Source organism: Miniopterus natalensis, chromosome 17 (assembly GCF_054644295.1).
Source record: "Miniopterus natalensis isolate mMinNat1 chromosome 17, mMinNat1.hap1, whole genome shotgun sequence".
Lineage (NCBI taxonomy): Eukaryota > Metazoa > Chordata > Mammalia > Chiroptera > Miniopteridae > Miniopterus > Miniopterus natalensis.
Window position 1 is genome coordinate 8,054,219 of NC_142097.1, and position 15,621 is coordinate 8,069,839.

The following is a 15,621-nucleotide window of genomic DNA, read 5'->3' on the forward strand; positions in this document are numbered from 1 at the left end:
TCATGGTCTGGTTATTATTGACTGGTTCCCAGACAGCTCTTGCATGGCATGCCTTGTGGACTTTGGGCTGGGACATGTGTGAACATTGCAGTAGCATCCCTCAGAGGGACTCCAGCTTTGGGAGACTTGTGACTCTTTGATTTCAGGTCATCTTCTCCACCAGAGTACTTTCCGTCATAGACTGACAGGGCTAAGAGGAATCTTGAAGAGTTTTCTGGTCCATTTGTCTCATTTTACAGAAGCAAACCAAAGCCCAAATGAAATATAATAGCTACCCAGCAAAACTGGTATTAGAAAACTGAGGTTCTACTCCCAAGTCCTATTTCTTTTGAACTAAAGATTCAGAATATAATATGTAATCATTTCATTTTTCTCCTGAGAAATTCGTGAGAATTGTAGGAGATAGCTGGAGACTTATAGACTTGTAAAAGAAAGGGAAGGAAGCAACAAAAACAGTAAACCAAGGTTGAAATGTGTCCTCTTGCCTAGACAGTATGTCATGACATGTTCTCCTGGTTCCATAAAAGTACTGCAAAGTAAATGAGAAGTTTGTTTAAATTAAATTTTATATTAAAAAAGTTATCATGGCCCCTTGAGATCATCACATAGGTTATAAGCTCCTAGACCTAAGATTCTTCAGTCCTAGATGTGTTTTCAGCAGCCTTCCCACCTTCATCTTCTCCAGGAGAATTTAAGATTTAAGAGAGTGCTTTTTCTAGACCCCTTAAAGAGGTCTACAATTCTCAACTTTTGTCCTGTTGCCCAAAGAACTCAGCCACTGACTGCGAGCATCCAGATTGCAATCTGGATCAGGTCCTTCCCTCCTTTCTTCTTTCCCTGACCCCTCACAGCCCCTACTCTCAGCCAGAAGTGGTCTCTCTAATTCCCCACAGCACTTCATTTAGACTCTTACGGCATTGTCTTATCCTTTCTTGTTCAAAGATTTATTTGAGCATTTTTCTTAACCCTTACTTAGTTTTTCATTTCTGTAGGGCAGAGACTTTTTCCTACTTTATACCCCCTTAAGAAGTTGATATGCTACTTTGCACACACAGAAGATACTAAAAAAAAGCATTAATCAAATGTTGTAATTGATCGGTTTGTTTAAATAATGGTGATTTAACCAAAGGGGGAAATGGGAAATTTGTTTCCATCCCACATTATCTACTGTGTACCTACCAACATGTAGCTAAACTTGGAACAAACACAGTTTCTATACTTATTTAAACTCTGTGTAGTTCATTTGTTCTTTGTTTTTGTTTGTTTTTTGTCTGAAATAACCCCCAAGAAGACACTTCATTCGTGAAGGACACCGACCGTTACTTGGGGAAGGAAGAAGACGGTAAGAGTTACTTTCAGCTTGCTTGGGAATACAGTAATTGAAATTAGTAAGCACTGTTTTACACAGTCTCAACCTTGCTGCACTCATAAGAAGCTGAAATAGATGAAATGGAAACCACTTACTTAAGTATTCCTAAGGGCAGACTACAAAATATGCAGGTTTTATCAAAAGAAGAATGATTCCTCTGCTTTGCTCATTACACTAATGAGTATTAAATACAGTGCAGAACTTTGACATGCAAGCTCCAGGTCCATACTGTTAATTGGACCAGAGCAGCATGACTTCCATAAGGTCAGGCTTCGGCCTTCACACACAGGCTAACTTTGCTGTTCCTTGAGCAGGGTCTCCGCCCCTGAATCCACCCAGCTGGGTTGCTGAGAAAATAAAGAGAAATCGATTCAAACCCAGTCCTAGTGTGGTAATAAAAACCCTTTCTTCCCACCACCTGCAAAATCTGTTTATTAGAGGCAATTCTAGATGAATGAGGACCAAGAAAAAAATTATGATTGAGTCATGGTCACACCACTGTTGACAAGATACAGTGGCTGAGGAATTCCCAGGAGAGGGGTGAAAGTCGAGAGCAGTGTCATGGTGCACTGATAGCAAACAGAGGCAGGGAGAGCACTCAGGAGGTAGTGATGGAGATTAGGTGGACTGGTGTGGCCATCTCAAGTAGAAGACCTGTAGAGATGGGAGCAGAGTCTGTGGTTGAAGGGGCACAGCTATGTAGGGTTGGGAGCAAGTCAAAGTCTCAGAAAGGAGAAGAGGTTAATTAGGGGACTTTCTGTGTGTGGGATACAAGGACACCATGAGTCAGACCTGACAAGGTGAAGTTTATCAGCCAAGAATATATGGTTTTACCCTTGGATCCTAGAGCACAGTTGCATAAATATGGGGAGAAGATCTGACTTAGCAACTGCACGCCCACAGAGGATTGAGGGGCTTTGCTCACAGTGAACAGTGAGTCAGCAGTGGGATGGGGCTGCCAACAGACAGTCACCACCTCGGGCATCGCACCTGGGTCAAGAGAGGTGAGGGCAAATGCCGGTGGAAGGTGACACATGGTTTGGATGTCACACTTTAGCAGATTAACAGCAGTGGGTTCACCTTGATAGTAAAGATTGAGAAGCACATCACGGAAGAAGCAGATGACGGTGGAGCTGGGGCTGTTTAACATGGAGAAGGTAAGACGAAGGAAGGCACAGAGCAGCCATCAATTGGTGAAGAGGTGTGTCGTGGGAAGGACTGAATGTTCCTGCTGCTTCCAAGAGCGGGAATGAGGATCAGTCGTCCTGAAGTTACAGAAAGCCAGATTTTAGTTTAAAGCAAGAAGAATACTTGGCCTGTGAAACCTGCTCAGAATGGGGGGGGGGGGGGGGGGGATACTGTTCCTGAAGGTGCGGAGTAGGCTGGACAACATCTTTGCAAGAATATTGCTGAGACAATTCTTGCATCATCTAAGTAGTAAAATTTAAAAATACAGGATTCTGCTCTGGCCAGTGTGGTTCACTTGGTTGGAGCATCATTCCGTACACTGAAAGGTCATGGGTTAGATTTCCCATCAGGGCGCATACCCAAGTTGTGGGTTTGATCCTGGGTTGGGTACGTATAGGAGGCAACCTATCGATGTTTCTCTCTCTCTGTCTCTCTCTCAAATCAATAAAAGCATATTCTTGGGTGAGGATTTAAAAAAAAAAAGATACAGGATTCTAAGTCACTGTTAGAGTCATAAGTGAAAGGAGAAAAAATGTCCACCTCAAAACTGGTAGTGACTTGAAACCCAGGTGGAAAATCTTTTCCTGGAGTGCCTAAAAATATAGTTTGGCCATGGGCTACTGTAGTCTTTCCCCAACTTCAGGCTTTCTTTTTTTAAAGTTACCCCCTATATTTGCTGTGAAAGTGAAGCATCAGCATCTGCTAGACATTCATTAGATATTCACAAGCTCAAACACTACCCCAGACCTGCTGAATCAGAATATTATTTCAACAAGACTCCCAGTTGGATGCACATGCAAACTAAAGTTTGAAAAACACTGCCTTATACCAACCATATAACAAACACAGCACACTCTCTGAATCGGAAGCTTATATTACCTATTTTATCTATTTTAATTTTCTTCACATTTAAAAAAGTTTTATTTCTGAACTTGAGATGCATCTTACAATCAATGGAAGGACTGTTGTAATTAGCTGTGTTTTTATTCTTTACTTCTAGACCACAAAATCGTCTATCTTATAATCGATGTCATCTTAGATTTTGATAAAATAAGATAATAGACTTTGAAATAAACATAGTTATTAAAATTAAGAAATATTTGCCTAAATCGTTTTGTGTGTGACCATACCATGGTTTTGAAAAGAGTGGTGTTAGGAAGCAAAAAAATGCTTTAAACTGGGGGTCCTCAAACATCTCCGTGTTTGAGGCCTGGGGAAAAATTCAGATTCCCCAGTCCCAACCACAGAGATTCCACTGCAGACGGTTTTGATATAGGTCACCTTCCAACACTTTGGGTACCATGCTTAACACTGAGTCCAGGTAAATAGTATAAGGTTGTATACCTGTAACCTAACAAGATTCCCTTATGCTACACTGCAACTGTTCTCAAAGTGTGGCCCACAGATCCTGGGAGAGCACTAAGAACTTTTCAGGAGGTACACGAGGTCAAAACAATTTCATAGTATTACCCTGATGGAATCACCTTTTTCACTGTGTTGACCTAATAATGCAAAAGCAAGGGCAGAGAGACCTCTGATGCTTTATTACAAATGTACTAGTAGTCATTGTATTCTTTATGCCATATATTGGCACTGAAAAACAATTTGTTTGATTTAAAAAGCCAGCTTCATTTCTTGGGCCTATGGACTGAAGGGTCTTGGGTTCAATTTTGGTCAAGGTCATGTACCTCATTTGCAGGCTCAATCCCCACCCCAGTCAGGCTGTGTGAGGGATGCAACCAATTGATGTGTCTCTCTCACATCAATGTCTCTCTCACATCAATGTCTCTCTCTCTCTCTCTCCCTTCTACTCTCTCTGAAAAGCAATAGAAAAAAATATCCTCAAGTGAGGGTTAAAAATATAATTTTTTTAAAAAGCCAGCTTCATTTAAAAATGACTTAAGAAGTTATATGCATATGTGCATAACGTGTGGACACAGGCAATAGTGTGGGGAAGACTTGGAGGAGACAAACTCGGGTGGAGGGAATCAGTGGGGAGAAAAGGGGGACATCTGTAATACTTCCAACAATAAAAACAAATTTTAAAAAACACTTAAAATTTGCTGCAAGCAGTAAAAGTTATTAATTTGATTACAGTTGATCCTTGAACGACACAATTTGAACTATGCAGGTTCACTAATATGTGGATTTTTTAATGTAAATGCTGTAAATGTATTTTCTCTTCCTTATGAGTTTTTTAATATTTTCTTTTCTCTAGCTTACCTTATTGTAGGAATACAGTATATAATATATAAAATGTGTTAATCAACTGTTTATGTTATCAGTAGGGCTTCTGGTCCACAGTAGGCTATTAGTAGTTAAGTCTGGGGGGAATCAAAGTTATACGTGGAGATTTTACTTCATGGGGGTTGGTACCCACAACCCCCTCATGCTCAAGGGTCAGTTCTATATGTCACTTTGCACACCCATCTTTGTAACATTCTATGTCATGAAATGAGAGGTTCCCATTAGGTGCTCCTGCTGCACACCAGACATGGGTGGTTGTCTCGAGGTGAAGCACATGTACAGATGATTGAGCTTCAGGATGCACTCGCCACTTTATTTATAAAAGCATAATTTTTACTTGAAAAAGTGATGAGTGGACAAACTACGGTCATTCAGGCTTGGATACTTAGCAAACGTTTTCTCAAGATGGAATGAAGTATGCTTGCTGCTCCAAGGAAAACGACTGACAGTGTTTGTTAGTGATGGTTTATTTGAGTTTTCAAGAAAAAATTTGATTTTTGGAAAGCTTGTGTCTACCATCACTAACTTAACAACTTCCTAATGCTTGAAGAATTTCTAATGAGTTCAGTGCTGATATTAATGATTGTGATTGCTTTATATTCTATAATGAAATGTGTCAACATTGGAAAGTTCTACAGTGAACCAATATTTTTCAAATGGCTAATGTATGATGTTTCTACATGGGAAAAAGGTCCATTCAAAGCTCAAATGCAGACCAATGGGTTTTAATGTAACAGAATACAAAATATTTGTGGATATAATTTCAGATTCCACATTGCCACCAGCCTTTAAGAAACTACCACTTGTCAAGTTTTGGCATAATATCTAAGAAAAATGTCCACAGTTATTTGAAATACCCTTTCTTTTTTCAAATTACATAGCGTGTAAGGCTGTGGGGTTTTTTTCTTTCTTTTTTTTTTTTTTTTTTTGAGAGAGAGAGGAAGGGAGAGAGAGAGAAACATCGATGTGAGAGAGAAACATTGATCAGTTGCCTCCCGCATGCACCTCCAATGAGGACCAGACCTGCAGCCTTTTTCAATGATGCTCCAACCAACTTAGCCACACCAGCCTGGGCAAGGCCAATTTTCTATAGTTACTTTAACAACAACAAAAACAGCAACAGACTGAATACAGAAGCAGACATGACAATCTAGCTGTCTGTTATACAGCAGACATTAAAGAGAGTTGCAAAAATGGAAAACAATGTTATGCTCATTAATTTTTTTTTGTTTTGGAAAAGTCATTTTCATAAAAACATGTTATTTATGTTAACATGTAACAGATTACATAGCAATTTTAAATGAATTAATAAATATTTTAAAATTTTCTCCATTTGAATATCTAATTTAGTCAAGATGAGTAGATGTGACCTACATAAACCAAAGCTTGCTGTGTTCTCGTTTTTCAGAGTGTGAAGGGGCCCTGGCTGGTTTGCTCAGTGGTTAGAGTGTAGGCCCATGGACCAAAGGGTCCTTTGATTCGATTCCAGGTCAAGAGCACGTTCCTGGGTTGCAGGTTCGTTCTCCCACCCCAGTCAGGGTGCATGTGGGAGGCAAGCAACCCATGTGTCTCTTTCACATCAACGTTTCTCTCTCTCCGCGCGCGCTCCTTACTCCCTTCCACTCTCCCTAAAAAATAAAAAATAAAAATAAATGGAAAAAATATCCTCAGGTGAAGATTAACAAACAAACAAAAAAACAATGCGAAGGGGTTCTGAGAACACAAAGTTTGAGAACTGCTGCTGCAGTGAACCCCACCTAAATCACAACACTAGTGACCCCTTCAGATAAGGGGAAAGCAGGATGAATGAATTCTCCCTCATCCCCCAGGTGGTAACTGAGAAAATGTGATCCATCGAGACGGCAGTTGGCAATGAGAAGCTGTTTCATAAAGGGAAGATGGGAGAGACAGCTTCCAAGAGAGAACCGTAAACTGCTCAACTTTCCCACCTTTAATAGGGAACATAAAAGGCCTTATTCAAAAAATACGGACTTTTCTTGGGTGGGTGGGTGTAAAATGTAACTGCATTTTATGATCAGTATGGAGATGAGGAAACGGAATCATAAAGCCGCACAACCAGCAGGGACCTTGGAGATGTGCTTGGCTTTCCTCTTCGCTTTAGGTGGAAACAGCCAGGGGCCGGAGGAGTTAAGTGGTTTGACGAGTTCAGTGCTCTGACTTTCAGCCAGGTTTTCTGGCTGCTAAGCAGGGAAAACACATAGAGAAGGGCCAATGAACGGGGGATGGTTTGGGAGAGAGTGGGAGCTGGGGTAGAGAGATGCTTAGTAGCACACACACACACACACACACACACACACACACAGGGCAGTGAGTCCAAGGCAGCTATTAATCTAATCAAACACTGTCACACCTTAGCACCGCAACACACAACTAAAGTCTGGAGATCACTGCACTAGGCCCAGTACTTTCAACTCTGCTGTGCGTAGAAATCGCTTGAAGATCTTCTAAAAATGCAGATTCTGACTCTCACCTGGGGTGAGTCTGAGGTTCTGAATTTCTAACAAGCTTCTGGGTGACACTGACTTAACAGGTCCCAGGACCACACTTGCAGTAGGAGGCCAGCAGTTCTGAGAGTGTGGTCCCTGGACCAGCAGCATCAGCACTCCTAAGAACTCACTGGAAATGCGGGTTCTCAGGCCCCATCCCAGGCCTGATGAATCAAAATCTCTGGGGTTGAGGCCTAGTAATCTATGTCTTAACAAGCCTTCCAGGAAATTCTGGTGAACCAAGAGAGATTCCCAGAATCAACACTCAGACATGAAAACAACTCCTCAAACTTTTTCCTTAGAGTAAAATATCCCCTTGAACTCATTCCCACTTGTCCGCTCTAGGCCCCTAGACCCAGTCTTAGACTCCTCAGGACCTAGTTAATTCCAGGACCTTGTCAATCTGGCTACCTGTCTGAGTGGAAATAACAGCGTGGGCCCTTCAGATTCAACTGTTCCCCAGACTCTGGACTTAGCAGACCACCTCTTCTCTTCCCAGCCCCCTGCAATCATGAGCTCTGATGCAGAAATGGCCATTTTCGGAGAAGCTGCTCCCTATCTGCGGAAACCAGAAAAGGAGAGAATTGAAGCGCAGAACCGCCCGTTCGATTCTAAGAAAGCCTGCTTTGCAGTGGACGACAAGGAATTGTACGTGAAAGGTATGATTCAGAGCAGGGAAGATGACAAAGTCACAGTCAAGACCCTCGATGACCGGGTAAGTGTTGGTCTCAGATGTCGCTGATAATCGGGGAAGTCTCCTTTTCCTTGGGTGGAATATTGGGAATTGCACACTGGGCCGTAGGACTCGGACATTCATCCAGGGAAGCAGCAGGCGAAAACTGCCCTCGCACACACCTTCGCTCCTGCTGCTTCTCTAAGGGCTTGGGCTTTGAGAGTGTTTGTGATGTTTGCCTTGGAGAGAGGGGAAGGTAAGGGTGGAAGAGCTTGGACTGTTTAAGAAAGAGAGTGGTGTTGATTGCTACTGGGTGGGCTGGCCAAATATAGCTCCCCAGCCTCCAGAGGGACTTAGCGGAGCTCCGGAGACAACGCCTCATTTAATGTAGAGAATTACAGTGCACCATTCAATTCAGTTCCTACTGGACGCCCAGCATGTCTAGGCCACAGTGTCCATCACTTTCCAAATGTAAGCAAATTTCAGCACCTGCCTTCCCGAAGCTTATCATCTATGTAGAAGTCAAGATGTACATGGCAGGTATGACTTCAGGCCACAGACTCAGGCAAACAAGACAGAGCTTTTTAAAAATATATATTGAAATTAATCTCTGATTTCAGCCTCTTTTCACCAGGAAAATGTACATTTAAAAAATAAGCTTTCTTCCATCATTCTTGCCTACCCACCCCCCAGGCTTGTGCCACATTTTCAGAACCACATTGGGGTCTCACTGTCTCCCGGAAGGATCTGCTAGGAAACATGTCCCAGAATCTGAAGCTTCAGAATTCACAGACATTTCATCTCCCCTCCTGCTGCCTTGGGTGTATCCCCAGTGTAGGGCAGTGGGTGGAAGAGTCTTCTTTCCTCAAGAGATTTGATCTATACCAATAAATCCCCTTTCTTTTCTCTTCTCAGTAAAACCCTCAATGTTCTTCTAGTGACTTAGGCTTTTGGAAAACAAAAGCCAGAAATCCTATAGGCTCTTTCTCTTTTCTGCCCTATTTTTCACCTCTCCCTTGTAATGGAGTGCAGAGCCAGTGGTATGCTTGAATGGGGGAGAAAGGTAGGAAAACAGACAAAGGAGAAAATTAAATAATAGTCTCAAAATATTGTTCAGCCATGGACTACGATGCAAGTCCAAAGGTTTTAACTACCAGAGCAGAAGTGCAAAAACTTGTGAGAGTCTAGCCCCAGCCAAGTGGCTTGGTTGGTTGGAGCATCCTTTTGTGCACCAAAAGGATTGCAGGTTCGATCCCCGGTTGGGTGTGTACGAGAGGCTACCAATTGATGTTTCTCATATCCATGTTTCTCTTTCTCTGTGTCTCTTCCTTCTTCTCTCCCTAAAAATCAATGAACATATCCTTGGGTGAAGATTTTAAAAAATATATCAAAGTCTTGAAAAGACAGGAGAGAGAGGAAACACGTTATGGAAGAGGTGGTACTTGAGCTGAACTTTGAGATTTTCTAGACATCATTTCAATAAAGATGTTCCAGACAAAGGAACCCACATGAGCAGAGGTACTGAGGGGGAGATGCACAGGATACATTGGAGTAGTTCTTTCCAACCTTCTGAACTTTGTCTCATCCTAGCACTCACAGGAAATGGGATAAACTGAGGCAAGTTTTCCTCTCTGTGGCCATCCTAAGTCCCACTTGGACCCCAAGGGCTGAAGGATTCTATCGCTCTGCACACCTATAACCCACTCCTGGCACACAGAATGGCATGTTGACTGGGGGCATCAGATCTGAATTAGTTACGCAGTTTGACCAGAATTAGGTTAATCAGGGACAGTTATTTGTGGATCATCTCTGGGCATGGAAATGATGCATAAGATTATCCATGGTGTTGGGGTAATTGCACTGCAATCTCTCTGCTTCCTCCACACCAGTAGAGTGGGGTACAGATCATCCCCTCCACACTCATCATGTGCTCTTCCTCTTAATAACCAGACACTGACTCTGAACAGTGACCAAGTCTTCCCCATGAACCCTCCCAAATTTGACAAGATCGAGGACATGGCCATGATGACCCACCTCCACGAGCCTGCTGTGCTGTACAACCTCAAAGAGCGCTATGCAGCCTGGATGATCTACGTGAGCGCCCTTCCACATCTTTTATTCTTTTTATCTCTCCAAGTAAACACAAAATCCACATGTTGCACTTTCTGATTTTCTCAGACCTACTCAGGCCTGTTCTGTGTCACTGTCAACCCCTACAAGTGGCTGCCGGTGTACAACCCCGAGGTGGTGTCTGCCTACCGAGGCAAAAAGCGCCAGGAGGCCCCGCCCCACATCTTCTCCATCTCGGACAATGCCTATCAGTTCATGCTGACTGGTGAGTGATTCCTTCAATACATATTAGTTCATAGTTAATAATTCGAGCCCTTCACAGGCCTCGGTCATCTGAATGGATCAAGGATCAAGGTGACCTTTGGAGATTCAGATGGTTTCATGATGGAAAACCAGAGGTGCAATATCCTCCATAAACACAGGCTTATTTGGGGGAATGTGGAACACAAAGAGGCGCCTGCTCCAATCTCCAAAGCACCCCACAACGTGGGCATACTATGTTAGTAACCACTTAGGAATGCAAAGTTGGAGAAAGGGACACAGCAATGTCCCTTCACCTGTCTTCCTCCCCAAACTCAGGCTTCTCTTTCTTTTCACTAGATTTCCAGAATGACACAAGCAATAGAGGTGTGATAATACCATCACTCTGTCAGGCCTAGTATCACTTCTGCCTGTTCAACTTTTACCTGACTTGATTTGGCACAGATATAGCTAGAAGCTGGGATCTGACCACACTCAAAAGTCATCTACTATAATGCCATCCAAATTCAGTCATTCCCATCTCACATTCACAATCCTAGTCAATTCTGCTTGCTTAATATTGCTCTTCCAACTGACTAAAACTACATCAGCTTCAGAAGGAAGATTAGTATCACTACTTATAGTAGCTTCCTAGGGGCTGCAGTAACCAAGTACCTCAGACTAGGGGCTTAACCAACAGAAATGTATTGTCGCAGCTCTGGGGCCTGGAAGTCTGAGATCAAGGTGTAGACAGAGCTGGTTCATTCTGAGGGCTGAGGAGAGAATCTGCTCCATGACTCTCCTGTAGCTTCTGGTGGCTTGCTGGCAATCTTGTGTCCCTTGGCTAGTAGAAGCACTACCCTGACCTCTGCCTTCATGTTCACATGGCCTTCTCCCTGTGTGCATCTGTCTCTAAATTTCCTCTTTTTTAAGGACACCTGTCATATTGGATTAGGAGTCCACCTACTCCAGGATGACCTCATCTTAACTAATTGCATCTACAATGACCCTATTTCCAAATAAGCTCACATCCTGAGGTACTGGGGGTTAGGACTTCACCATATGAATTGAGGAGGGAGAGACTCAACCCATAACATTATTGTAAATGGAAAACCATCACTTTTCACAAGTAGAAGGTGAAGGTAAAGGTAGAAGAAAAATGCAATGCCAACCTGTCAGTGCCCACAAAATCTAGTTAGAAGATGTGGCTTCTCACAAGCTCTGAGTCTGAGACTCACTTTCTTTGTTAAAAAGGGAGATGAGAAAGTGCTACTGAGGAATTAAGATCTATGAACACAAATGACTTTCACACTGTGGGATTCACTTCCCATGCTATGTTACACATTTGGGAAATCTGCACAAATTATCTCAAAGCAGATTAGACATGCCCAAATTATCACATTTCTAGTTCATGGCAAAGCCAGACTCTAACCACCCCCAACGTAGCCCAACTTTTATATTCTCAGTTTTATTGCTTATTTATTTTGTTTTGTTTCCATATGCCTTTCTAGACCGAGACAACCAGTCTATTCTCATCACGTGAGTAACCTGTATTTGCACCATGATGACTTGGACACCAGTGCCACCCCTTCCACTCTCCTTTATTTCACTTACTTTTAAACCAACAGCGGAGAATCTGGTGCAGGGAAGACAGTGAACACCAAGCGTGTCATCCAGTACTTTGCAACAATTGCAGTTACTGGGGACAAAAGGAAGGAGCAACAGCCGGGCAAAATGCAGGTGAGCAACTTCCTGCACCTGGAGGCTTGCTGGGGGAGTGCCAAGCGTACACGGAGCTCTGTGCTCAGCAGAGTGCACAGCACAAGGTCTAGCTCCAGCGGTGCTTATGGGATTCCACCTAGTGGACTCAGGCTCTTGTGCCGGCTCCGTCAATAACAGCCCAGTGACCTTGAGCAACTCCACATCCTCCTCTGGAGAAGGAATGGTTTGGGCCTGTGGTTCTCAATCCAGAGAATATGTGAATTACCAAGAGTAGTTTCCAAACTGCTCTGGAGCCAGAACGATAGGCAATCATGGCGGGGGGAGGGGGGGGAGGGTAAAAACTCTATTTTTTATAAGTGGACTTCTGAGGAATCAGTCTCATGAAATATTTTTTGCTACTTAAAATTTCTTTTGAGAACCACTGGGTTCCTATCATATGATCTCTTGGGTCACCTTCATGGCTCACATCCTATTTATATTTATGAACCCAAATGTCTATATTGGATGGGTCATGATTCATGCAGTAACAGAGATATATACTCTAAAAATCCATGATTTACAATGAAATATTATCAAAGAAAGACAGCCAGAGAAATCAAGACGGAGCTTGGAATCTGATGTGGCAGAAGTCACTCTGATGTTGTACACATAAGACCCTCTCTAGGTGGGACCTTGAAGACTCCTCGGGTGAGGTAGGGCTGTGGGTAGACTTTGAGCATCTGCACTGGCCACCAGGCTGAGCTGGTCAACATCTTTCCCTGGGCCCTGCCCAGAGCATTCACACTTTTGAGTCACTAGGGGCTACTTCAGAAGACGTTCAGTGTCCTTTCTTTTCTTTTCCTGTTTATTACTAGGGGACACTGGAGGATCAGATCATCCAGGCCAACCCCCTGCTGGAGGCCTTTGGAAATGCCAAGACCGTGAGGAATGACAACTCCTCGAGATTTGTAAGACCCAGTCCAATTTTAAACTATCCTCCAAAACCTGGCCCTTTCTTCCAGTGCTAGATATGAAAATTGTCACATAAACTAGAGTATACCTGGCCTTATTTTATCCCCAGGTGATTCCCATCAATCTACCGAACTGGGATATTCTCATGCATTTTGAAGACAGTGTTGGCTTGTTCCTGGCAGAGGGAAGATTTAACTGTTCTTCCCTAGCTAGGGAACATCACCTCAGAGCATCCTGAATCAGTGATTTAGATTCCACAAGAGGAGAGCAATTCCTTTATGCTAAATTTGGTGTCTCTTAATGGAAACATTTTAAAGTGCAGAAGTCTATTTAGCAATATCCATTGACTTATTAGCCACAGAAGCCTTAGTGTGAATTAAGTTAGCAGATTTGAACTCCTCCAAGTCAGGAGGCATTGGGTGTAGCGAAAACCTGTTGAAGGCAAAAAGCTCAAAAATTGGGAATAAGTTGATGTTGAAGGATATGTTCATCCATCAGCTTTTCATTTAGGATTAGCTCAATCAAAGATGTATTTACTTCCAAGCTGGAAAAAACAAAAACATAAGCATAAACCAAAAAAAAAATCCCCACACAAAATACAAAAAAAAATCCAGCCTTCTACCTAATTTCACTGACTAGTGGAGCAAGAACCCTGAGGTGAAGCCTTCATTTACGCCTGTAGTTGCAAAAGTGCATCAAAACTTCACACATATTAATAACTGGATGATCTCTAGCTTGCATTTTATTGCTACCTCCCTAAGATAAAATGGTATTTGATAAGAAAGTAGATTCATGAATTAAAGACTGTGGCTCCAAGCCCTGACCTGTTTTTCTTCCCCTTGGTCCTCTGTGCATTGCCCATTTGCACATCTGTCTTCCCAGTGCACAACTAAACTTCCTTGCAGGGGATCTGGGGATGTGTTACACAGTAGAGATGTGTTACACATACTTGGACCAAGTAGTTATTGGACTAACGTGGCACCAGCTTAAAGTGGAAGTCAGTGCTTTCAGGTAATTCCCATTCTCACTCCCATTTATTTTGTCCAAGGTCTTTCCTCTTGACTCTGACCCAGAAGTCATAATCATTCTGGTTATTCTGCCCACCTCTAACCCTCCAAACAGACATGTGCAGACAAAATTTTCCATCATTTTCCTTTAAGCGGATAAAAATACTGAAGACCCAACACTTATAATTCAAATATATCTCCACTGACCCTTCATGAACTCTTCTTAAGCTTTATTCAGAAAATATTGAGAATATTCTTGAGTACCAACTACATGTCAGACTGTGAGTAAACAGGGAAGGCAACATTTTGCCCTCAAATTTGCTCACAGTGTGGTAAGACAACTTTAGCAAATAAGGTAAGAAGGGAGTACACACACACACACACACACACACACACACAATTTTACCAAGGGGAGAACTCAGACTTTGAGTGGGTCTTTTGGGAGCCAGAGAGCCTGTCTTGAGCCTGGGAGATAGGTTGCCTATAGTAAGCAGTAAGGAAAACTGAGGCAAGAAATCTCAGAATTAACAGCAGGAAGCAAAAAGAAGTCAGGCAGATGGTCCAACCATATAGTCAAAAGTGTTATGAAGAGTTTGAAAATTTAACCAAGGATGTGAAAGACCTGTACTCAAAAAATTATAAAACACTGAAGAAAGAAATGAACAAGATACAAATAAGTGGAAGCATATACCGTGTTATGGATAGGAAGAATTAACATCATTAAAATGTCTATACTACCCAAAGCAATCTATAGATTCAAAGCAATTCCTATCAAGATACCAATGGCCTATTTCACAGAACTAAAACAAATATGCCAAAAATTTATATGGAACTACAAAAGGACCTGAATAGTCTCAGCAATCTTGAGAAAGAAGAACAAAGTTGGAGGAATCATGCTACCTGATAAACTATACTACAAGGCCATAGTAATCAAAACAACATGGTACTGGAATAAAAACAGACATATAGATCAATGAAACAGAAGAGAGAGCTCAGAAATAAACCCACACCTTATGGTCAATTAATATTGACAAAGGAGGCAAGAACATACAATGGGCTAAAGACAGTCTATTCAATAAATGGTGTTGGGAAAATTGAACAGATATGTGCAAAAAACTGAAACTAGACCACCTTCTTACACCATACACAAGAATAAACTCAAAATGGATTAAAGACTTAAATGTTAGACTTGAAACCATAAAAATGCTAGAACAAAACATAGGCAATAAAATCTCGGACATTTATCATAGCAATATTTTTTCTAATACATCTCCTTGGGCAAGGGATAAAAAAAAACAACAACAAATGAGACTACATCAAACTAACAACTTTTTGCACATCAAAGGAAGCCATCAACAAAATGAAGACAACCCACTGAATGGGAGAACATATTTGCCAATTGTACATCTGATAAGGAGTTAATATCCAAAATTTGTAAAGAACTTATACAACTCAATACCAGAAAAAAACAATCTCATTTAAAAATGGGCAAAGGACTTGAACAGACACTTCCCCAAAGAGGACATACAGATGGCCAATAGACATATGAAAAGATGCTCAGCGTCAGTAATCATCAGAAAGATGCAGATTAAAACCACAATGAGATATCACTTCCCACCTGTCAGAATGCCTGCCATCAATAAATCA

General features: G+C 42.1%; 1 protein-coding gene across 1 annotated transcript in view; it reads left to right on the forward strand.

Annotated features, from left to right (window-relative positions):
* Positions 1-7,822: 7,822 nt before the first annotated feature.
* LOC107544511 (myosin-13) overlaps positions 7,823-15,621 on the forward strand; it is a 47,037-nt gene continuing 39,238 nt past the window's right edge. Inside the window, exons 1-6 of the mRNA XM_087826467.1 lie at positions 7,823-8,026; positions 9,935-10,078; positions 10,163-10,319; positions 11,806-11,833; positions 11,923-12,034; positions 12,871-12,963. Of these exons, the coding sequence (XP_087682593.1) occupies positions 7,823-8,026; positions 9,935-10,078; positions 10,163-10,319; positions 11,806-11,833; positions 11,923-12,034; positions 12,871-12,963 (738 nt within the window). The remainder of the gene's footprint in view (positions 8,027-9,934; positions 10,079-10,162; positions 10,320-11,805; positions 11,834-11,922; positions 12,035-12,870; positions 12,964-15,621) is intronic.